At 39.8% G+C, this 24,252-nt stretch overlaps 1 protein-coding gene across 3 annotated transcripts in view; it reads right to left on the reverse strand.

The window, feature by feature from the left end:
* RNF150 (ring finger protein 150) overlaps window positions 1–24,252 on the reverse strand; it is a 384,461-nt gene that overhangs the window by 157,665 nt on the left and 202,544 nt on the right. For 2 of the 3 annotated variants that reach the window (XM_043970454.1, XM_043970456.1), the window contains exon 2: window positions 2,324–2,356. The exons of the other annotated variant lie outside the window; for it this stretch is intronic. In XM_043970454.1, the coding sequence (XP_043826389.1) occupies window positions 2,324–2,356 (33 nt within the window). The remainder of the gene's footprint in view (window positions 1–2,323; window positions 2,357–24,252) is intronic. 3 annotated transcript variants of the gene reach the window in all.

A 24,252-nucleotide genomic window follows, 5' to 3' on the forward strand; every position in this document is an offset into this window, starting at 1 on the left:
TGCATATTATCTCCTCCAACCAGACTATTGGCAATCTTAAGAGACCCTGTGTCCAGGACTGGAGAGGCCAAAGTTCTGTTGTACTTTGCCCTGGTCAGATCTCATAGGGAGTACAATATTCAGTTCTGGGTACCATTTTTTTTTTTTTTTAGTGAGGCAATTGGGGTTAAGTGACTTGCCCAGGGTCACACAGCTAGTAAGTGTTAAGTGTCTGAGGCCAGATTTGAACTCAGGTACTCCTGACTCTAGGGCCGGTGCTCTATCCACTGGGTACTATTTTTTAAATTAAAATTTTTCATTTGTTTTTTGATTTTACTTAAGTTTGATTAACATCTTTTATTTTTACAACATCGCCATTTCTAGATATAACCCCTCATTAACTTTCCACCCCCATGAAGTCTTCTCTTTTTACAGAGTAAAACATTTAAGCAAAACAAACCATACAGTGATGGTGTCTGACAGCAAAAACCAATACCTGGCATGAATGCAACATTTTTTAAAAAAGGATATGGATAGTCTGGAGAGAGTCTAAAGGAAAGATCACAGAGTATAAAATAGTCAATCAACAATCATTGATTAAGCGCTTACTATCAAAGGTTTGGATAGACCTTGAAGGGACCTTAGAAGCCATCTAGTCCAACTCCTTCCTTTTACAGATGAGGAAACTGAGCCCCATAGAGGTTAAGTGACTTGCCCAGGGTCACAGAGTTAGTAAGTCTCAGAGTTGGGATTGGTGAAGGAATTGGAGCTCTTTAGCCTAGAGAAGACAGGTCTTAAGGTAGACATAATAACTTCTTATGCAGAAGAGGGGCTAGATTTTGTTCTATTTGGTCTTAGTGGGCAGAACTGGACAAATGGCAGGAGTGGTTGAGAGGCAGATTTCTGTCCTATAAAAGGAAAGGAAAAACTCCCTCACAGTTAGAGCTATACAAAAGTGCAAGGGCTGCTTCAGGGGTGAGGGAGGGAGGTTCCCCTTCACTACTGGTCTTCAAACAAAGAATGGATGACTCATGATTGGGTGTACTTGTGTAGGTTTGGGTTGGACTAGATGGTCCCTGAGGTCCTTCAGGCTTCTGAGAGTATGTGATTATGTGAATGTCAGGATGGGCATGCCAATGAAAGAAAGCATTTTCAAGCACATAGACATCACTGTTTATATAACTTTTTGTTTTTCTTGCCTGGTATTGACAGATCACAGGTTTTCAAACTAATGAATCAGAGGAATAAAGAGTTGGAAGGGACCATGGATCTCATCTAGTCCAATGTCCTCATTTTACAGATGAGAGAATTGGGACCCAGAGGTGGAAAGTCACTTGTTTTTCTTCACCTAACTAGTTAGTGGCAGAGCTAGGGATAGAAGGTGGTGTTCCTGAGGTCCCTCTTCTGTGCTCATTCCATGGGTTGAGTCTCTACTCTACTGTAGATAGTCTGCCAATAGAAGTATCACTATAGAAAGAATGGATTATTTTAAATAATAAGGAATACTGACATTTTAAACATGGAGGAATACTGACATTCCATTCAATAAAAAAAGGAAAAAGAGATGGGGGTATGGATCTTTGGCATCAATATTTCTATAAAAATATATGATATTCAAAGTCCATAAAAATTGACACAAATTTTTAGGAGGAAAATCTATTCCCTGGCAGATAGATAAATTTTCAAAGGTTGTTCTAGAAAGAAACACAAATGATTAACAACTATATAAAAATTGTTCAAACCCTCTAGTGATAAGACATATCCAAACAACTCTGAGGAGCCACTCTACATCCATTAAATTGGTGAACATTGATAATGATGAAATTCAATGTTGGCAGGGCTGTGGAGAAGCAGGCACACTATTATGTTGCAGGTGGAACTGTGAATTGGTGCAATCTTTTTGGAAAGCAATGTAACAATGTATAATTTAAAACTATTAACTATCAGGCCCTTTGACCCAGGATTTTAGATCTAAGGGTGAAAGGGACCTTAAAGGCCATCTAATATAAACCCCTCAAAGGCTTAAGGAAGAAAAGTGACTCGCCCAATATGAAGCAGGTGGTAAGCATCAGAGGTGGGATTTGAACCCAGGTCCTCCAACTCCAGAGCCAGGGCTCTTTCCACTGTACCATGCTGCCTAAAAAAGAATAGAAGACTTTGCTGTGCTAAAATAGTCATGGTCTGATTCGTACAATTTGAGCTTCAAAATTCAGAAACAATTTGTGCTTCAAAATGGAATTGCACCATAAGAAATGACAATTATGAAGAATGACAATATGGGGCGACGTCTATGAAGTGATGCAGGGCGAAGAAATAGAATTGGAACAGCAACATAGAGACTTACTGCAATCATGTAAAAAAGTAACAGCAACAAAATCTGAAAAAAATACATAGAAGAAAAAGAGATCAGAAAGGGACAAGAGAGCAAACAGGACGGTTTTGTTATCTTCTTAAAGTTAAAATACATGTCTTTTTAATCAATTGCTAAAATAATGCAGTTTACAGTTTCACATATGGAATCATTTTATTTTGTTTATTGGAATATTCCAGTGGTGGCTATTATGTTTAGAATAAAATGAACCTTAAAAAAGAGAAGAAAAAAAAGAGAATATTGGCATTCTAAAGGCGATAGGTTTCTCCTGAGGAGATAATGATTGTTAATAATGATGATAATAGTAGTGATAGCTAGCATTCATATAGCGCTTTACGGCTTGCAAAATGCCTTACAAATATTATCTCATTTCATACTCACAACAACCTCAGGAGGTATTTGCTATTACTATCCCCATTTTATATATGAGGAAACTGAGGCAAACAGGATTAAGTGACTTGTCCAGGGTCACAGACCAAGTGTCTGAGGATGGATTTGAATTCAGGTCTTTCTGGCTTCAGGGCCAAATCCACTACATCACCTGGCTGCCTATATATATACGCCTTAATGGTTCTCAAACTTTTTTTGATCGTGGAACAGTACCATTCTTTGAGTAAAAAAAACCAGGAGACTCACACATGCACAAGAGGTTGCAAGTATAAATTCAATAAAATTTGTGGGAGTCTACAGTATGCAATGGGATTGGGTCAGTTCCATACAATACCCTTTGAAAACCACTGTCTTATGCATTCTTGTCAGTAATCATTCAATCAATCAGCAAGAATTTATTAAACCTCTACTATATAGAAGGGACAGCTGGGTGGAGCAATGGATAGAGCACACTAGCTCTGAAAACAGAAAGACCTGAGTTCAAATCCATCATCAGGCACTTACTCTGTGACCCTGGACAAGTAACTTATCTCTGCTTCAGTTTCCTCATCTGTAAAATAGGCTGGAGGAGAAAATGTCAAAACCCTCTGGTATTTCTGCCAAGAAACCCCTGAATGGGGTCATGAGGAGTCAAACATGACTGAACAACAACAATAAGTATATACACAGATATATAATTATGATAACACTGTAGCATTATCCTAACAATCCGAAGACAGAGGAGACAGATCAGCTGGTCAGCGACTTTAACAACTCAAATCTTCCTCCTAACTCCTTTGAGCTTGGGAGCATACAGACACATTCCCATTTGGGCTTTGGTGAGAATCATGGCTTCTTTCAAATGTTCCTCTCTAGAAATATTTGCTGCCCTAGCAGCAACAACAATGACAAGGACAACAACAAGAACAACAAAATCATCTATCACAGGAAGTCCCACTCTCTACAAAATGGTTTCAAGACCTTGAGTCCCATGTCTACATAATTTATCTATTAGCAAATGTCCATAGGGTATCCCAGAGCAAAGGATGAGCATTGAGTTCAATTTAATTCAGCAAGAGATTACTAAATGCTTGCTCTGTGCAAGTTACTTTGTTGAATTCTGAGGATACAAAAACTAAAATAAGAGACTTCTTGCCTTCAAGCTGCTTATATGCTATAGGAAGGATACATGCACACACATCAGTAAACAAAAGATACATATAAATATATGTATACATATGTGTATGTACACACATTCACACACATGCATGCACACATACTGATTTTAACCAGAGAAAGGAGAACAACGCTAACAACTTGACAGGGCTGGGGCTGGGGTTTGTTGGGTGTGTGTGTGTGTGTGTGTGGGGGGGTTATCTCAGCCCATAAGAGTACTACACTATTCTGCTCTGAATGTAAGGGAAGCAATTTTCCCTCCAAGGGAACCTATAAAATCCCAACCTTGGTATCTTTCAGCACCATCATTATAGCCTGTTCTCTTCCTGGCATAAGGAACATCAGGCTCCCAATTTCTTGACAAACAATCATGCTTATTTATACAATTTCTTCTCTTCCTTGCAATTCCCTTAGCTATATACTCCAAGAGGTCCAAGACACTGGGAAAGGGGACTAATATCAATACAAACACTCATAGAGCACTTTTTATAGTAGCAAAGAACTGAAAATGAAGTGGGTGCCCCACAACTGCCGAAAGGCTGAACAAATGATGGTATAGAGATGGAATGGAATATTACTGAGCTATAAGATGAATGTGAGGAACTGAAGATCTGACTGAAATTATGCCAAACCAAGTGAGTAGAACCAGAAGAATTTATATAACTACAATAATAGAGAGAAAGTAAACAACTTTGAAAGACTTTTAATTAATGCAATGAGTAAATATGACTGCAGGAAATGATAATGAAGTATACTTTCCTCCTCTTGGTGGAAAGGTGATGGACTAAAGGTGCTTCAATAAGACTAACATTTTCAGACTTGGACAGCATATTGTTTTATTTTACTGGACTATACTTGTTTATAATATAAGGCAGGTTTCTATTGGAAAGGGATGGGTAGGTAGATGTTAGCAGTGATAGTAATGCAAAAAAAGAAAAAAGTCAGTTTTAAATTGATGTTAACATTGACAGAAGAGAGCAGCAGAAAATTTAGAAAGGACACAAATAAACAGGGCAGTTTTATTACTATTGTGTTAAATTAAACATATGTTTAAAAACCCAAACTGTATGTGAGATTTGTAGTTTCATTTTCAATCTTCTTTTCTGTTCTTTTTATATTGAAATATTGGTGTTTGAATCTAAGGGAAATAGATGAATATTTACAAAAATATAAATTATGTAGATTAACAGTAGAGGGATTAGAATACTTAGATAACCCATTTTTAGAAAAAGAAACTGAACTCCCTAAGAAAAAATCTCCAGGGTCAGATGGATTCACAAGTGAATTCTACCCTAATATTTAACAGAACTAATTAAAGCCAATACTATGTAAAACATTGAGAAAACGGGCAAAAAAGGAGTCCTATAAATTCCTTTTATGACACAAATATGGTGTCTGATACCTAAACCAGGAAGAGCCAAAACAGAGAAGAAAAACTACCAGACCAATTTTCCAAAAGAATATTGATGCAAAATTTTAAGTAAAATACTAGCAAGAAACTCTTGGTGTTCTCAACTTTGTAGTAAAAAAAAAGAATTTTAAAGAATGTGCACAATGGGTTGAAGGGGAGTGGGAGGTGGTGGTGGGGGAGTTGGGGATAGGGGTTAGAGTGTGATGGATTTCAAAGACTCTACTATCACCTCTGAAATAGCCACTAGGGGAAATTACAGCTTGGAAAAACCCTAGTCCAGCGTAGGCCATGAGATAAAAAAAAATGAGGATAAGACAAACTAGGGCAGAAGTTATAGGAGTCTACAATGACTAGATCCAAAGGTAACAGAGGTGTAGAGTATAATATAATCAACAGAACCACAGAATCTCATATTGTTATGGAGCTTCAAGAATCATCTAGGCCAACTTGGTCCTTGGCACCTGGCCAAAAATCCCTCTTTACATCAGCAGTGACAGTGGTCACTTATCCCTTAGCTTCTTTAGGTGAAGGCAAGCAGCCATTTATTTCTTCATTTTAACTTTCTGTCTATCTTGGCAAAGATTAAAAGCATTTCACTTAGAAACCCTCCAATGGCAATTGACTTCCTGTATCAGAGCAAAAAACCAAAAGGAATGTGATGTTTAGGTGGAGGGTGGCAATATGTTCAGGATTATTTTTTTTTAATTTTCGTCAGGAATTTGATGCTGTGGGAAACAAGTATAAATCAACGTACATATCGTCTAAGTCTCCTTCCTAGAATGGGGAATCCAAAGTCATATCTGTGTGCACAATAACTTGGTAATTAAATGTGAATTAGTGATGCTTAAAAAGAAGTCTGATTTTCTGGATTCTTAGCAAAAAAACCCAAAAAAACAACAACTTCCCACCGCCATCACCAAAAGCCCCAAACCAAATCATTTTCTCTTCATGCTTGGCTCACCTATTACTGGAAATTTTCTTCCTCGGGCTTCATTAAAGCTCTTCTATTAACAAGCCAAATTTTTTTTCTAATGGATACAACCCTAGCACTGAAGATTGGTAGAAAAAAATGATGGAAACAGTAGGACCGGAGTTTCTAAAATATAATTTTTGCTACTTAAGCTTCTTTGTGACCTTGTGCAAGCCCCAGCTCCTTCCAAGACCTCAGTTTCTTCAACATGTTAAAATGAGGTGATTTGAATAGTGATTTCTAAGGTCCTGTTTCCTTTGAATTGAATCTTTGATCTTGTATTTTTGATTTTTGGATTTCTTTTTATGGGGTAATGGAAGGAGGGAGAAGTCTAGTGCTATGATTTCTTCTGTGAAGAGAATTCCTCATTGGAAATTTTCCTCCAAAGAAGCAGATCCAAGCCTGTAACTTACAAACCCAAAGAGTTTTCTGGGGTGTCTGAGAAGTTGAAATATTTGCACCACTATTAGGGAGGACTTGAACCCAGTTTTTCCTATCTTCAAGACAACCCTCTATCCACTAGAAATAAATTTACAAAAATATTTTGGAAGGAGTTGAAAAATCATTGCGAGCTAGAACTGGGAAGACACTTTAAAGACCATTTACTAAAGAGTTTTAACCTGGGGTCCTCCAAGAATGTATTCATTTTAATATTTTGAAAAATGCGTTTCAATAATTGCATTCAATAAGTTCATTTCAATAATAATGCTATTATTTTGAATTTTAAAATGTTATCCTGAGAGGGGTCCATAGGCATCAACAGACTGCACAAGGGGGCCCATGACACACACAAAGTTGAAGAACAGGTATTCAGAGCATTTTACAGATTAATAAACTGAGGCTCCAAGAGCAGCTAGTCCAATGGCATACTGCATTTGTATCAGAGTCATAACCTGGAAACCCAAGTCCTATACTTGGACATCAGATCAACTTGGAGCCTAGGAGAAAACTTGTTCCTTCCTTTCTCTATGTTGACAAGGCTACTGACGTACTTTGGTTTTTGAATTTCTTTATGAAGAATTTTATATCACCTTTGGGCCACTAGTTCTCCCAATGAGAGTATGAGCCAATTGCTTGCTGATAACCTAAAGAGATAAAGTGCCCAGTGCTCTTTTTTTAGAACATCTAAGTTATCAAACATCTCCCTTGTTGATCTGCTCCAATACAAAGAGTGAGATTAAAAGGAAACTCAGTTTCTATGATGCATGTCTACTTCCTCTTGGTTAGCCTATGACAAGAGCAAGCAAATCCCCTTTCTACTGAAAGATACTAATAATATAGAAAAAAAATCAACCAAGGACTCACCAGTATTAAAAAGCCATCCTTTTCAGTTCAGCCTAGGTGGCACCAGTGGATAAGCACTGGCCCTGGATTCAAGACGGACCTGAGTTCAAATCTGGCCTCAGACGCTTGACGCTAGCTGTGGTGACCCTAGGCGAGTCACTTAACCCTCACTGCCCCACAAAAAAGCAATCCCTCTTTCCCCTTTGAAAGAAGAATGCAAACTGTACAACTTATTTTGATTTTTAAGATTAAAACCACGGACCATAAAATATAATTCATTCAATAATATGATAAATAAATATATTATATCCATATTATGGCCAACTAAGAATGTGCATGGGGTAAGAAGAACAAAGGAGAAGGGGAGAAAAATAGCAGACAGAAGAAAGGGATGTGTGCAGAGAAGAGGGAAATGTAAAGCAGACATTGTCTTTTGGTTCTTCCTTCCCCTACTCTTTTCCTTCAACCTTCAGTTGCTTGGCTCTGAAAAGGATAGGTGGAGCAGGAAGTGAAAATCCTGCCTTGGTCTACAGTCACAGTGACCAAGTCATTCTTATTTCAGTCTTGGCAGAATCAAGCTGAAGGCTTGGCCCTTAACGTTTGGTTATTGTTCACTCCAGGTCTGGAGTCTGTGTTGGGAGACCCTTTCCATCCCATAGGAGCTTCCCATAGTAACTACTATGTTTTTATTCCTTTTTTCCCTGAACTGATTTATCAGTAAACAGGCTACTTGGTGCACCAAAACAACAAAGCCTTCCCAAATAACCTACAGCATTTTGTGGTTTTTTTTTTTTTTAAGGCTTCAATCAATATATCGACTAAAAGTTACTCCAAGAGAAATTTCTGTTGACAGCTAGTTCAATAGAAGAAACAGTCTACTTCAACGACAGAAAGTTTAGTGGCAGATAATGTGGACTTGCCTACTATATATATAATCTGTTTTCTTGTCAAAGACAACTTAATAAGTTCAGATACTACCACACTCTCCATCCAAAAAAAATTACCAATGCTATTCATATAAGATCAGTACCCCTTTATGTACTATTTCAAAGCTTCTCGATTGCCTTTATACACATTTTCCAATTTGGACGTCATAATTCAGTGGATATAGGTGCTATTTCTATAGGTGAACAAAGTGAGGCCAAAGGGAGGTTAAGTGACTTGCCCAGTGTCATAGAGGTAGTAAGTATCCAAGGCAGGATTTGAATCCAGTTTTTTTCTGATTTTAATTCTGATGCCAAGATGTTTCTCTTCTCAAGGTTTTTCTTAGGGTCAAGACAGGGAGGGGAATGGGGGCCGTTTTCCCTAGGTTCTGTTACCTCTTTGGGTAAACTCTCATCTGAGAATAGGCACTGGTACTTCCTAGGAAGGATCTGAAAACTCTTTCTCCTTCCCTTCCTTTCAACATCACACACACACACACACACACACCACACACACACACACACACACACACATCTCTCTCTCTGCTCTGAAAACTGCGCTCCTCCTGTGTGTCACTGACTTTATCACAAATACATAATTGCATGCTATAGAGAGTAGAATTCAAGTGGTACAAAATGGCACTTATAAAAATAAATATTAAAACCATCCTTCACTGTTCCCTAGGTGGCTGCCTCTCGCCAACTCTTTTGAGATTCATATATTTAGTGCTGGGAGGGACCTTGAGGTTCTCAAGTCCAAGCCCCTTATTTTACAGAAGAGGTAACTGAGTCCCAAAGAAATTAAATGATTTCCCTAAGGTCATACAGATAATAAGTGGCAGGGCTGAGATTTGAACTTATGCCCTGATTAAAAGTTGAGTTCTAACACCTCCAGTTCTGGTTCTGTGTACGGTATGAAAAGAAAATATGTAAGCCTACCTGAGAGCCCCCATAGTTTGTGACTTCTGAGCAATAACAGTAACTGCCATCTACCTACCTACTTACCTATCCATCCATCCATCCATCCATCCATCCATCCATCCATCCATCCATCCATCCATGCATCCATCCATTCACCCACCCACCCACCTACCTACTTAACTATATATCCATCCATCCATTTGAAACATCTAACTATCTATAAGTTTTAAGATCTGTTGTTCACAACAGCCCTGTGAAGATGAGTATCAAAGGTCCTATCTCCACTTTATTGATGAGGAAACTAAGGTTCAGAGTTGAAATAACTACCCCATGGTTCTATAGTTAGCCAGTTAATCCAGCCAGGAGCATTTATTAAGTGCTCATTATGTGGCAGGCACTGTGCTAAGTACTAGAGACCCAGAGATAGGGGAAAAAGCATGGTAGTATGGTCTCAAGGAACTCACATTCTACTAAGTTCAAGAAGGGACATTTGAACCCAGGTTTCTCCTGAATCTAAGTCTAACACTCTGTGTTGTCATTCTAACAGACAAAAGGGAACAAATCCTGGACACCAGAGAATAATAAAACCATTGGAAGGTCATTGAGTCCCTTTGGTTTTGTAGATAAGAAGACTGAGACCTCCAGCTGTAAAGTGTTTGCTCAAGATTACAGCTAGTTATTGGCCAAGCCAGGAACAGGATCTTGGTCTCTTCAATCCACCAACATGATGCCACTATAACTTCTTAGATCAGTTTCTACTTGAGTCAATCCAATTGCCATTTATTGAACCCCTGTGTATCTTTCTACTTCCAATAGCCAAATCTGGGTCCATTATTGTACCTCCTTCCCCTGCCAACTTAATAAGGTCAATGAATCCTTTTGTTATTCCAGGAGTACTTATTTCCAGGATGGCATTTTGAATGCATAACATCACATTAGACTTTTCTACATAATTAACAAAATATGTGCCATGGGATAAAGTCAAGCTGTGATCAATCAGTCCAAAGGTATCCAGGATTATGAACATAGGGGCTCAGACTCCGGAATCTTTTTTGTCAAAGCTTGCTGATGCCAGGGAAAGAGGGAAGCAAGGTGATGGGTACAACCCTGGATACTGAGGTAAAAGACCTGGGTTTGAATGCTGGCTTTGTAACTTAAAGTATCTGTGTGACATTGGGCAAGTCGCAAACTCTTTGAACTTCTGTTTCATCAAATGTAAAATGGGGGAGAGGACTGGACCAATGACTTCTAGTTCTGAATCAACAACCTAAATGAGAGCAAGGGGAGAGTTGAATTGGAAGATCTTGACCTTTACTGGGACAGGAGAGCAACCTTGGTAGCCCAGAAAGTCTTTCTGATTTTCTTTTAAGTACTGGCTTCAATACCAGCTTCAATACTTGAAAGAAAATCAGAAAGAGCCAGTTGGGGACAGGAAAAAAAGGTTTGGGGCAGTTTCTGAGTCTGGGAAACACAGGAAACAAAAAATAAAACCAAAAACTACATGAATGAACTACAGGACAATACTACTTAAGAAATCTACTTAGTAACTTTTGATGAAGACTGTTTGGCTTAATTCGAAGGCTTCCCCATACTTAACACCTTCCAAAGATTAAGTGTTATTTTTTTGGTGTGTGAGGCAATTGGGGTTAAGTGACTTGCCCAGGGTCACACAGCTAGTAAGTGTGAAATGTCTGAGGCCAGATTTGAACTCAGGTCCTCCTGACTCCAGGGCTGGTGCTCTATCCACTACGCCACCTAGCTGCCCCAAAGATTAAGTGTTGTTTTTGGTTTTTTTTTTTTTTGGTTTGTTTGTTTTTTGGTTTTGGGGTTTCTTTTTTTTTTTTTTTTTTTTTTTTTGCAGGCAATGGAGGTTAAGTGACTTGCCCAGGGTCACACAGCTAGTAAGTGTCAAGGGTCTGAGGCTGGATTTGAACTCAGGTACTCCTGAATCCAGGGCCGGTACTTTAACCACTGCGCCATCTAGCTGCCCTGATTAAGTGTTTATCATAATTGTTGGGCATCTTGCCTCCTTTAGCTTCCTTCTTATTAAGATTACAGGCACCTAGCTAGGATCAAAGCAATTTATAGCAGAAATAATACTGGATTTGAGTGGATAAAGCACTGACCCCAGATTCAGGAGGACCTGAGTTCAAATCCAACCTCAGACACTTGACACTTACTAGCTGTGTGACCCTGGGCAAGTCACTTAACCCTCATTGCCCCAGGCAAACCCCCCCAAAAACTGACCAAAAAATAATAATATTGGATTTAGAGTGAATGGACTTGGGTTCAAATGTAGATTCTGCCACTTACTATTCATGTGACCTTGAACAAGACACTTAGGAGCAGCTAGGTGGTGCAGTGCACTGGCCCTGTCAGGAGGACCTGAGTTCAAATCTGGCCAGACACTTGACAATTACTAGCTAGGCAAGTCACTTAACCCCAATTGCTTCCAAGTCATGACATCACCCCAATGTCATGGTCCTCTTCGAGAATGAGGGACAAACAAGAACAACAAGAAGATGCTTTAAAGGCTGTCTCAGACTTGGTTTCTTTATCTTTTGTGATTTTAGAGACCTCTCAAGTTCCTTCTATCACTAAATCTAGAGGTTTTCCACTTATATTACTGAGGTTCTCAGGGGCCCTGAGATCATGAGGGAGTGAGAGTTTTCCACATGCAGGCAGATTCAGACTGGTGTGTTGTTCTAGAGTTATCTTCCTGCCATAACGTTGAGTGTGAAGCCTCCTTCCCTTCCCCTGACCTTTTCTCCTTCCTCCCTTTAGCTCCAGGAACCGTAATCAAATCAACACTATAATTCCTGTAAAGGATATGTCAATAAATCAGCCTATGGGCTGACTTTACTACCTCCTACTTCCCAGACCAAAACACCTTTTCCCTAAATGTGTTATCTTCCCCTATTAGAATCTAATTTACTTTACGACAGAGACTGTTATTTTTTTTTTGTATGTGTACCCCCATGCCTGGACTGAATAGCAGGGAGTGAATAAATGCTTTTCTTTCAGTCATTCATTCATTCCAGCCCCTCATTTTACAAATGCACTTAGCCTAACACATAGTAGGCACTTAATAAACTCTTGCTGACCAAATGCTTATTGACTGACAAAAGGGGAAATGGGGCTCAGCAAGTTTAAGCCTGATGGATATTGTAAATAAGCAAAGCCCTGAATATTTCTGAAATGAATTTCTAATGGCACATGAGATTCGTGACCTCCTCCCAACCCAGTATCATCAGTTCAGTCTGGTATATGATCAATAGCTGCCATACTCCTACCAGATGAAAAAACCTTCAACCCAGTGCTTACAGTAATACACCCCTTTTATTTCAGCAAACTACCACTGCTAAGATGATTAACTCACTGATGTCAGTTCCTTAGCTACAACAGGGATGATCAATACCTACTCCTTTAAACGCGCGCGCGCGCACACACACACACACACACACACACACACGCGCGCGCACACACACACACACACACACACACACACATAACACCCCACCAATGTGTTTAAGTCCTTCACCTTTCACCGCCCACCTCCCACTCCAATGGTAATAAAGCACTGGAGTGACATGTGCATAAGGCATGTGAATTCTGGGTTTCATTAACAACTCCACCTTGAGCATTTAGTGGGATGAGACACCGGACTATCGCTTTGGGTCCCAGTGGAAATTTTGCAGCTTTCACTAGTTTTAAGTAAAGAAGGATAGCAAGTGTAGGGCCATGTTAAAGTATAGACAATGCAAGATTAAATGCATCCTCCTTTCATCTTTAGCCAGTGTAAATAAATATTCATACCTAGAGGTTCAGGAAATTACATACACATTCATAATAAGGGAGCTGCCAGGCAGCCTAGTATAGTGGATAGAGGGCCAGCCTCAGAGTAGGTTCAAGCCTGAGACTGACTGTGCGGCCTGGGTAAGCCATAACTTCTCAGGGCTTCAGGCAATTCTAAGGTTCAAGGGGGTATTTTCATCAAGGGAATCTCCTATATTGATGGGAAACACTGAGGATAGCCAAAAGAACAAGAAACAAGCTCTTTGGAATGATGAACTCTTAGATTTAAAGCTATGGATCATTAGAGGTCATTCACACCAGTGACTTTAAAACTTTTCGGTCTCAGAATACCTGTAGACTCTTGAAAATGAAAACCTTGGCCAGCTAGATAGCACCGTGGATAAAGCACTGGCCCTGGATTCAGAAGGACCTGAGTTCAAATCTGGCCTCAGATACTTGACAGTTACTAGCTGTGTAACCCTGGGCAAATCACTTAACCCTCATTGCCTCGCCCCACTCTACCAGAAAAAAAATTGAAAAACCTCCCCAAAAGACTTTTGTTTATGCAGGCCTATACCTATCAATATTTATGGTATTAGAAATTAAAATCAATGAATTTTTAAAAGCATTTATTTTTATGAAAAAACCCTATTTTCAAGAAAAAGTGAGGAGTGGCCACTGTTTACTTATTTTTGCAAATCTCTTTAAGTCTGGCTTAATAAGAGACAGCTGGATTCTCATATCTGCTCTTGCAATCGATCTGTTGTGGTATGTTGTCTTGGTTCAAGTAGGTGAAGAAAATTTGGCTTCACACAGATATGTAGTTGGACAAGGGAGAGTTATTTAGTACACTTCCCAAGGTACCATGAAACCTCTCAATTCTACCAAAGGTAATAATAGCTCATATTTATGTAGCACTTTAAAGGTTTATAATATGCTTTATGTTATTATTTCATAATAGCCCAGTTGTTCAGTCATTTTTCAGTCACGTCCTACTTTTTGGTGACCCCATTTGGGGTTTTCTTGGCAAAGATACTGGAATGGTTTGCTATTTCCTTCTCCAGCTCATTTTTACAGATGAAGAAACTGAGGCAAACAGGTTTAAGTGAATTGCCCAGCGTCACACAGCTAGTAAGTCTCTGAGGCTGGATTTGAACTCATGAAGATGAATATTCCTGACTCCAGGGCTGGCCCTCTATCTACTATATCACCTAGGTGCTCTTTAATAACCCCAAGTTCAGTGCTCTTATTACTCCTATTTTACATATGAGAAAATCGAGGCTGAGAGATTAAATGATGAATAAATATTAGGTTATTACTAATTATTTGATTAATAAATATTAGATTATTACTGACATATTATTAATAAATACCTGAGACAAGATTTGAACTCAGGTCTTCCTTACTCCTTGTCTAGCAGTCTATCCATTAGGCCATACTACCTAAATGAAAATTTGAGACAATAAAAATAATAGATTAAAAAAAATAATAGATCGATACTCCTTAAAGAGTGAAAGGGATGTCAAAGTCATTTAGTCTATCTCCTGGCTGATACAGTGAAGAATCCAGTTCTCTTTTAATAATCCCTGGAAAAAAAGAGAATTCTTTAATCTTTCCTTCAGTACAACCTTTGCTTCCCCAGACACTTGAAAGTAACCATCACATAAGTAAGTGAAGACTTAGTGGACCGGGTAGTGTCTAGAGGGGCCAGGCTGATCAATCCTAACACCCTGGAGAAGTGCAGGCACATTCACTAGGATATCAGTGGCAAGGAAGTCAACCACTTCCAGGTGCAGAGTCCGACCACTCATAATAGGGCATCTTCCTCGATAGAAAAAAAACGCACAATGCAGGTGATAGGCAGCCATAACAACCTTAAACCCAGAGCAAAGAGATGAACTGTAGGCTCACTCAAGGAGAATGAGAGCAGAAAAATGCCTTTAGGCAGTTTGGCCAGTACAGGGTCTTCTGGAGAAAAGTAAGGCAATCCTTTTACTCTTCACTGTACCATACCTAGGGGCAGCTAGGTGGTGCAGTAGATAAAGCACGGGCCCTGGAGTCAGGAGGACCTGAGTTCAAATTCGGCCTCAGACATTTATCACTTACTAGCTGTGTGACCCTGGGGAAGTCACCCCAACTGCCCCCCCCCAAAAAAATCAAAAGGCTATACCATACCTCCAGAGGCTATCTGAAAACCTCTCAAGACTCAAACTCCTCCCTTGACTCAACGTTTGCTGAAGGCATTGCTTTATATTTACTGCAATAGACCATTATCTGTTAGGGATTTCTCAAAATTCCTTGATCATATTTTTTCCTCTTTTACTTGAGGCATTGCTCTTTTCCATGGTCAATTCCTCTGCTGGTACCCTTGATCCCATCTCCTTCTTTGTTATCTAATAGCTTGCTCTCAACATTATTCCCTTACCCCTTAATTTTCTATCTTCCAGCAACATACAAATATTCCCAGGCTAACCCACCTTAACAACAACTCCTCATTGGACCCAACTATCCCCTCAAACTATTGTCTTATTAGGCCTTCTCCCATTCATGGCCAAATTCCTGGAAAAAGCTAAGTGTAGGCATTGCCTCTATCTATTCTCTGTTCACCTAATTCTCAATCGTTGGTCTTTTTGTTTCCAGCCTCATCTATCAACTGAAGCTTCTCTCTCTAAGGCCACTGATGATTTCTTAAATGCCAAATCTTACTTATGGTCTTTTCTCAGTTCTCATCCTTTTTGACTTATTTTCTTGATGTATCTTTTTTTCCTCTGGGTTTTCATGATGTGCTTCTCTACTTATCAGCCTGTTTCTTTTCAGTCTGCTAGTTCATCATCCATATCTATTAGTGTAAACCAAGACTTTCTACTGTGCTCTCTCTTATCCCCTCTCTAGACTCTCTAACTTGACCTCATCAGCTCCCATTGGCTTAGTTATCACCTCTATGAAGATAACTCACAGATCTGTCTATTTCCAGTCCCAGGCTCTCTACTGAGTTTCAGTTCTACATCTCCAACTGACTAATTAATGTCACCAACTGGAAAACCCAACAACACTCTCAGATTTAGCCCATCCCAAATCAAATTTAATCTTTCCCCTTAACCCTACCCATGACCAGCTAGGTGGTACAGTGGACAGAGTACCAGGCCAGGGCTCAGCAAGACCTGAGTTCAAATCTTGCCTCTTACTAGTTCAAAGCTGAACACTTACTCACTGCGTGACTTTGCACAATCACTTAACCTGTTGACCTCAGTTTCCTCATCTGTCAAATGAGCTGGAGAAGGAAATGGCAAACCACTCCAGTATCTTGGCCAAGAAAACTCCAAATGGTGGCATGAAGAGTCAAGCAGGACTGAAAAGAATGAACAAAATAACCTACCCTTTCTCCTACTATACCGGGAAGATAGGGAACTATTTCTCTTGGAGGTACCAGCATCCTTCCAGTCACATAGGAGTTCAAGAAGCAGAGAGTTATCCTCAATATTTTACCACACATGTCAAATCTTGCTTTTACCTCCACAATATTGCTCCTATCTGTTGTTTTCTCTCTGGTCCATGAGGCTACCACTTCTCACCTAGACTATGTAATAGCCTCCAAACTGGTTTTCCTGCTTTCAATCTTTCCCCTCATCAATCCATTCTCTGAAGAGGGGACAAGGTGATTTTTCCTGAAGTTCAAGACTGACCATGCCATTCCCTTTCTCTATAGGCTCCAATGCTCCCTATTTTCTCTCAGTAAATATTATCTTCTCTGGATTTTAAATCCCTTTGCGACTTGATTCTATCCCACCATTCGAATTTTTTTGTTTTGTTTTGTTTTGCTTGCGGGGCAATGAGGGTTAAGTAACACAGCTAGTAAGTATCAAGTGTTTGAGGCTGGATTTTAACTCAGATCTTCCTGAATCCAGAGTCAGTGCTTAATCCATTGCACCACCTAGCTGCCCCTGAATTTTATTATATGACACTCCCCCTCCTTTACTCCATAGTCCAATCTGTCTTTCTTACCATTTCTCAACTGTGGCATTCCCTCTTTCTTCTCCATCTCCTTTTCATCTACTCCTCCTCCCAGTCCCCCCACATCCCTATGCCTGCAATGTACTCCTTCCTCTTCTTCCCTGCTTAGAATCTCTTCTTTCAAAACTCAGTTAACGTAACACCTTCTCTATGACACCTTTCCTCCCTTGGTTGCTAGTTCCTCCCCTCTCTAAATTGTTTTGTATGTATTTTACATATGGAGAACCCCTTTGCCTAAGAAATTGAAATGCCTCTGCAGATGGATGCTTATGGGGTAGGGAAGAAATCCTCAGAACACTGTGGTGCAAGGAACAAAGGAGCTAGGACTGTGTCTGAAAGGTGAGGTGCCCTTTCTAAAGGATGGGAAGAGCGTAAACCTCCTGAGGGGGAAAAGCGAACAATTACACTTAGGGGATGCCATCGGGTTCCCCTGGATAAACTACTATAATGGAGAAGACAAGACACTGGTATTGAGAGGCAGGAATCTAGGCCCCTTGCTGGGCTGGGGTTGGAGGCTATAGTTGTTATACTAAAGTGAAGACGGGTAAAATAGGAGGGAAACATGGAGGGAGCAGAGGGATGCTGTCATAAAAAAATCAGCTTGGGTGATTCTCACTCCTCCCCCCTCCACTGTCCCAATCTTGCTCTGACTGACCTCTGACTTCTGGGAAGAGGCATATTTGCTTTGAATAAATTTTTCTTCATTAAAAGTTTGCTTTACTTTCTCTTTTTGCCATCTGTTCTAAAGAAATCAGTTTCTTTCTACTGCTGGGATTGCTTACTATACTGCTGACCTGTTTATGTCCCCTTTGTGGTTAAATCCAGCTAAGGGAGGCAACCAAGTGATCAGGAATCTAGAGGGACTGACTAGGGGGTTTTATTGGAGCTGGGAGGTATGACTAAACAAAAAATAGGAGGGCTCGTATCTCAAATAAAAAGAGATAATATTAATTCATTTTATAACTTCCAAAAAAAAAGACCATGGGGATTTGGACCAAAAACTAACCACAGCTCAAGAAAAGAGAGAACAGAGAGAGAGAAGGGAGAGAGCCACTTCTAATATTGAGGTCACTTTGATCCTTCAGCATGGATAAATTTAAGGCAATTTCTCCCTGGAGGACTAAAGTAGGACTATACTTGGAAGGTGGGGTGGGGTATTAAGAGCAACATCCACACAAGACTGGGGGGAGAAAGAAAGAGGCAATAACATTTCTCCTGCTCACCAAATTGTACCTTCAACTTGACTCAACTGCTATTTATCATCTATCTCTCTATCCATTTACCTCTATCTATCCCTCTATCTATCCATTCATCTACTTATCTACCATCCCTCTATCCATCCATCCATCTACCATTTCTATCTACCATCTTGATCTATCACCTCGGTATATCCATCCATCCATCTACTATGTACTTACATATGCACATGTTGTCTTTCCTGATAGAATGTAATCTCTTTGAGGGCAAAGACTATTTCACATATATTTTGTGTCTCCAGGATTTTGCATAATGTCTGGCTTATAACAAGCACTTGAATGTTTGTCAATTGATTGACTCATATAGCAATATCGCTGCCCTGAGAGCAAAAGAACATACCTATAGTCTTTGTTTATCCCCCAGCTTTGGTTGTAATGGTTGGCAAGAACTATAAAGACTACTCTTCTATTAAAAGTATAATTACTCAATTTGCTACCAGAGAATCATATACTGGTTTTTTGTTTTGTTTTGCTGGGCAATAGGGGTTAAGTGACTTGCCCAGGGTCACACAGCTAGTAAGTGTCAAGTGTCTGAGGCTGGATTTGAACTCAGGTTCTCCTGAATCCAGGGCCTGTGCTTTATCCACTGCACCACCTAGGTGCCCCAAATCATATGCTGTTAATGCTGAAATTACCTTAGAGATCATTCAGTCCAGTGGTTTCCAACTTTTGTATGATGGAGAGAGAATCCCTTTTTAATATTAAGAAGGTTTTACAAACCTACCTAATAGTAACTGTGGATGTGAAAATACACGATGGGACAGTGCCAGTGCCGTGTAGTGGAGAGAGTCCTGGACTTTGAAGCAACAAGACCTGGATTTTAATCCTACCAATAACATTCAATAGTTGTGTGACCAGAGGCAAGTCACTTCCGGTCTTTAAACATCACTCTTTTAAACTGTAACAGGGGGATAACAAATAACTATAGGACCCCCTTACAGAGCTATTATGGAATTCAAATTATAATTGATATACATCACATGTATGTGATATGAAATTCAAGTGATAACAGATACTGTGAACTTTAAAGGAAATCATAAGTATCAGCTATTAATGATAGAGCTGATGCTATGAATTCAGCGATGCTTTCAAATGAATGAACATTTTATTTATCACAACAGCACCAATACATTTTTTTTTTGGTGGGGCAATGAGGGTTAAGTGACTTGCCTAGGGTCACACAGCTAGTAAGTATCAAGTGTCTGAGGGCAGAATTGAACTTAGGTCCTTCTGAATCCAGGGCCGGTGCTTTATCCGCTGAGCTACCTAGCTGCTCCCGACCCTACCACTTCTTGAGGCAAGCCATTGTGATTTTGGAAAACTCTCGTTGTCATGAAGTTCTTCCTGACATCAAGCTTAAATTGGTTTCTGTCATGTTTCCACCCACTGCTCCTGGTTTTGCTTTCTGGGGTAAAATAACAGAAATCTAATTTCTCCTCCTCATAACCTTTCAAAAACCTGTACAGGGCTACCATGTCTCCCCCGAATCTTTTCAACAGGCTAAACAGGTCCAGTTTCTTCAACCTATGTCCTTGTGCCATGAACTCAAAGCCTTTCCCCATGTTTGTCCTCCTTTGGACACCCTAAGCCATAGTGACTAGAATTGTACATCAACCTCCAGCTGAGGTTTGACAAAGGCAGAGAATGATGTACTTCTCACCCACAGGTGGTGAATGAATGATTAAACGCAACTTATTTATATTAGACATGATAAAGCTGAAGCGCAGAAAGGAGAAATAATTTGCCTGAGGACACAGAGCTAGATAGTGGCAAAGTCAGGACTAGATGTCTTCTCTTTGAATTCCTAGTCTAGGGCTCTTAATGCTACAATCAATCATTGAATAAGTGTTTATCCAGTGCCTATTCTCTTCCAGGTACTATTTTAAGTACGGTAGCTATAATTACAAAAGTCAGACAGTCCCTGCTCACAAGGAGCTCCTGGGTTTCCTGGGATTTATTTTATACTGTAGGTATGTGGGTACTATTTTTTTCCCAAGTGCTCTAATTGCCTTTTTCCAGAGACCGGCTTTCAATAACTAGTTGGAATGACTGACCATTGAAGGCCTCAGTTTGTTAAACAACTTGAAGATCACTCCTGACCTGCTTTTTCAGTTTTAAGGTGTCTGGAAGCATGACATTTCAGTGACCATGTAGACCAATTCTTATTCCCTAAATAATCCTCACCTGTCTCCCTGGAAACATACCTGACAGTTCATCATCCAGCCTTTGTTTAATGACGTATGGTGAAAGGGAAGCTACTACTTCAAGAAAGAACATTGACTTTGGAAGGAGAAGACCTGGCTTCAATTCCCACCTCTTGGACTTATTACCAGTGTGACCTTGGGTAGGTCACTTCACTGTCTCAGTTTCCTCATCTGTAAATTGAATATGTTGGACTAGGCCTTTAAGATTCCTTCTAGATCCAAATCCGTGGTCCTATGACCTCCTAAAATTATCCATCCCCACTTTGGGAGAGTAATAATTGTCAGGAAAATCTTGATTTCAAGCCTAAATCCACTTTCTTGTGACTTCTACTCACACTTAGTTCTGTTCTTTGGGTCAAACAGGACAAGTCTTGACCTTCTTTCACAGCATAGCCTTTCAGATACTTGAAGTAAACACTTATCATGGGCTACCTAAGTCTTCTCTGCTCCAGATTAAACATCCCCCAACTTTTCACCAATTCAGAATTGGCAAGAAGTCTAGGTCAGTCACCATCCTAGCCGCCATCCTCAGAACGTCCTTAGGCTTCCCAATGTCTTTTTTTTTTTTCTTGGTGAGGCAATTGGGGTTAAGTAACCTGCCCAGGGTCACACAGCTAGTAAGTGTCAAATGTCTGAGACTTGATTTGAACTCAGGCCCTCCTGAATCCAGGGCCAGTGCTCTATCTACTGCACCACTTAGCTGCCCCACCAATGTCCTTTTTAATCCATTTTTCCCAGAATGAAACACCATCCCGGTGGTGAGACTCTTGATGTATGCTAAGATTCCCTCTAATTTTATTGGCTTTCCTATCACATAGATTAAAAAAGAAAGAAACTGAGTCCTATCCACCCATGACTTATGGATCCTCAGGATGGATTTTTTTTTTAAAAAAAGAACCATAAGGGAGCAGCTAGGTGGCACAATGGATAAAGCACCGACCCTGGATTCAGGAGGACCTGAGTTCAAATCTGGACTCAGACACTTGACACTTACCAGCTGTGTGACCTTGGGCAAGTCATTTAACTCTCATTGCCTCACCCCCCCCCCCAAAAAGGGGAGAGTTTGGGGCAGCTAGGTGGCAAAGTGGATAAAGCACCAGCTCTGGAGTCAGGAGGACCTGAGTTCAAATCCGGCCTCAGACACTTGAAACTTACTAGCTGTGTGGCCCTAGGCAAGTCACTTAACCCTCATTGCATCACAAAAAACCAAAGCAAAACAAAAAGGAACCATAAAAACTAATTTCTCTTGTAAAAAATAAAAAATTACCTGATACCATAGAACAGGATTTCCTTTCTCCTCTTCCCTTCCCACCCCCATCTCCCAGACCAAGACTTCTAGGTACTAATTAAGGTGACTGATACTTCAATAGAAACAGCCTGAACAATTCTTTCTTTTATTTTTATGGTCTTACAATAAGAAAACACAGGGAGGCAAGAACATGAGCTTTATGTGTGTGGGTTTTCATTCTGGCAGAAATTGTTTGCTTTCTGTCTTTGCATCCCCAGGGCCTCATATAGAGCCTGGCACCTAATGAAAACACTTGATAAGAGCTTTTGGATTTGACTTTGTCACACAACTGAGAGACATAGAATGATACATAGAATTTTGTTGCCTAAAAGGACTTAGGATTTCACTTAATCCAACTTTCTCAATTTAAAGATGAGGACAGGGGCCTAGAGGGGTCAGAGCTCAAAGATTAAAAGCTAGAAGGAACCTTAGGAGTCATAAGAGTCACACAATGGAAAGAATGCTAAGCTTGAGCATGACTACTGCTTCTAATCTATGTGACCTTGCTCAAGTTAATTTATCTGGGCCTTAGTTTTTCATCTGTAAAATGAGGGCTTGGAATAGATGACCTCTATGGTCTTGTCCAGCTCAAAACCTATGATTCTATTCCCAACCCTCTCATTTTTACAATGAGCAAGCAGAGGTCCAGACAAAGTGACCCATCCAAGGTGACATCAGTAATAAACGAAAGAGGTGAGATTTGAACCCAGGTCTCCCAACTCCAAATCCAGGGCTCTTTTCACTGTACCATGATTCCACTGAGTAACTTGATCCATGTCGTCCACTTAGTTTATAGCAGAGAAATCTCTCTATCACTAGAACTCAAATCTTTTGACTTCTAGAGTCTGTCAAGCAAGACCAGCAGCCATTGTATCCATAGCTATGAAATTTCTTGTACCCTGGCACTTACTCTCATGTTCAATCTCTCCTGAAGACCTCTCTGGAAACATTTATCTAGTGAATACCACTGAGCAGTTCTTTGTCAAAAGGCAATGTCAAACATTAACTTCCCTTCTACCTTGCCCTTGAGATCAGAAGATCCATTCTCTGGCTACCAAACACAAATTGTTCATTTAAATAACCAAACACATCCATGGGGCTTATGAAAATTGCCTGCTAGAGAGTTAGGAATTAGATTCAACAAGCAATGAGTTATCTTTTATGAGCTGGACATTTGGAAGAGAGAGAAAAATGAAACTGTCCTCACCCTATGACAGTTTATGTTCTGATGGGGTTGGGAAGGAGGGGTTAGCAGGTTAACATGTGCATAACTTCCCAAAGTAGATGGGAAATAATACAAGATAAGTGGGTCAGGGAACAAGAAGATTGGGAGGGGGTATTAGGAAAGGGGTAGAAGACTTTGAACTTCTTTTTGGGGGGTTTGTTTTTATTTGTTTGTTTTGAGAGGCAATTGGGGTTAATGACTTACCCAGGGTCACACAATTTAGTAAGTGTCTGAGGCCAGATTTGAACTCAGTTCCTCCTGACTTCATTGCTAGTGCTTTATCTATTGTGCCACTTATCTGCCACCTTGAATTTAATCTCGAAGGGAGTGTGCTGGTAAATATTTAACAAATGGCTCTCAGGAAAATGGCACACTTTAAAAATTTAAGTTGCATCAGTAATATTTTTGCTATCACTTTTTACAAGTCTGGACAATAAACAAAATAATAATTCAAGTCCTAATATGTAGCCTTTGCCACTGACTGAGGTGTAAAAGATCCCAATGAAAATTTAATGATATCTAATACTATATCAGTCTAGCACTTATATTATATTTTATTATTCTCCGTGCTTTGCAAATATTATCTCTTTTGATACAACCTTGGGGAGTAGGTGCTATTATTATCCCCATTCTATAGTTGAGGAATCTGAGGCAAACAGAGGTTAACTGACTTGCCCAAGGTCACACAGCTAGGAAGTATCTGAGACTAGATTTGAGCAAAGGTCTTCCTGACTCCAGACTCAGTACTCTATCCACTGAGAAAAAAAAGTAAATTAATTATTTTAAAAGACTGTATATTTTAAAAGTTTGTTATATTTACATTTTCATAGCATTTCTCTTCTTTAACATATGGAAACTAGCAAAAATGAGTAAAACTAGGAAGCAAACAGATGACCAATTTCCTTCCCATCAGTTGAAGACTTCCTGGGTTTAGTTCCCAACCTGTCATTCTTCCCAAGATGGCAGATTGTTCAGGAGCACCTTTGTGGTATCCCAAGATCTCTAATAAAATGGCTGAGTATTCGTTCTTCTCTCTACAGGACTGCTGTCCAAACTATCTTATTCACTG

This window comes from Dromiciops gliroides, chromosome 6 (genome assembly GCF_019393635.1).
Source record: "Dromiciops gliroides isolate mDroGli1 chromosome 6, mDroGli1.pri, whole genome shotgun sequence".
Taxonomy (NCBI): domain Eukaryota; kingdom Metazoa; phylum Chordata; class Mammalia; order Microbiotheria; family Microbiotheriidae; genus Dromiciops; species Dromiciops gliroides.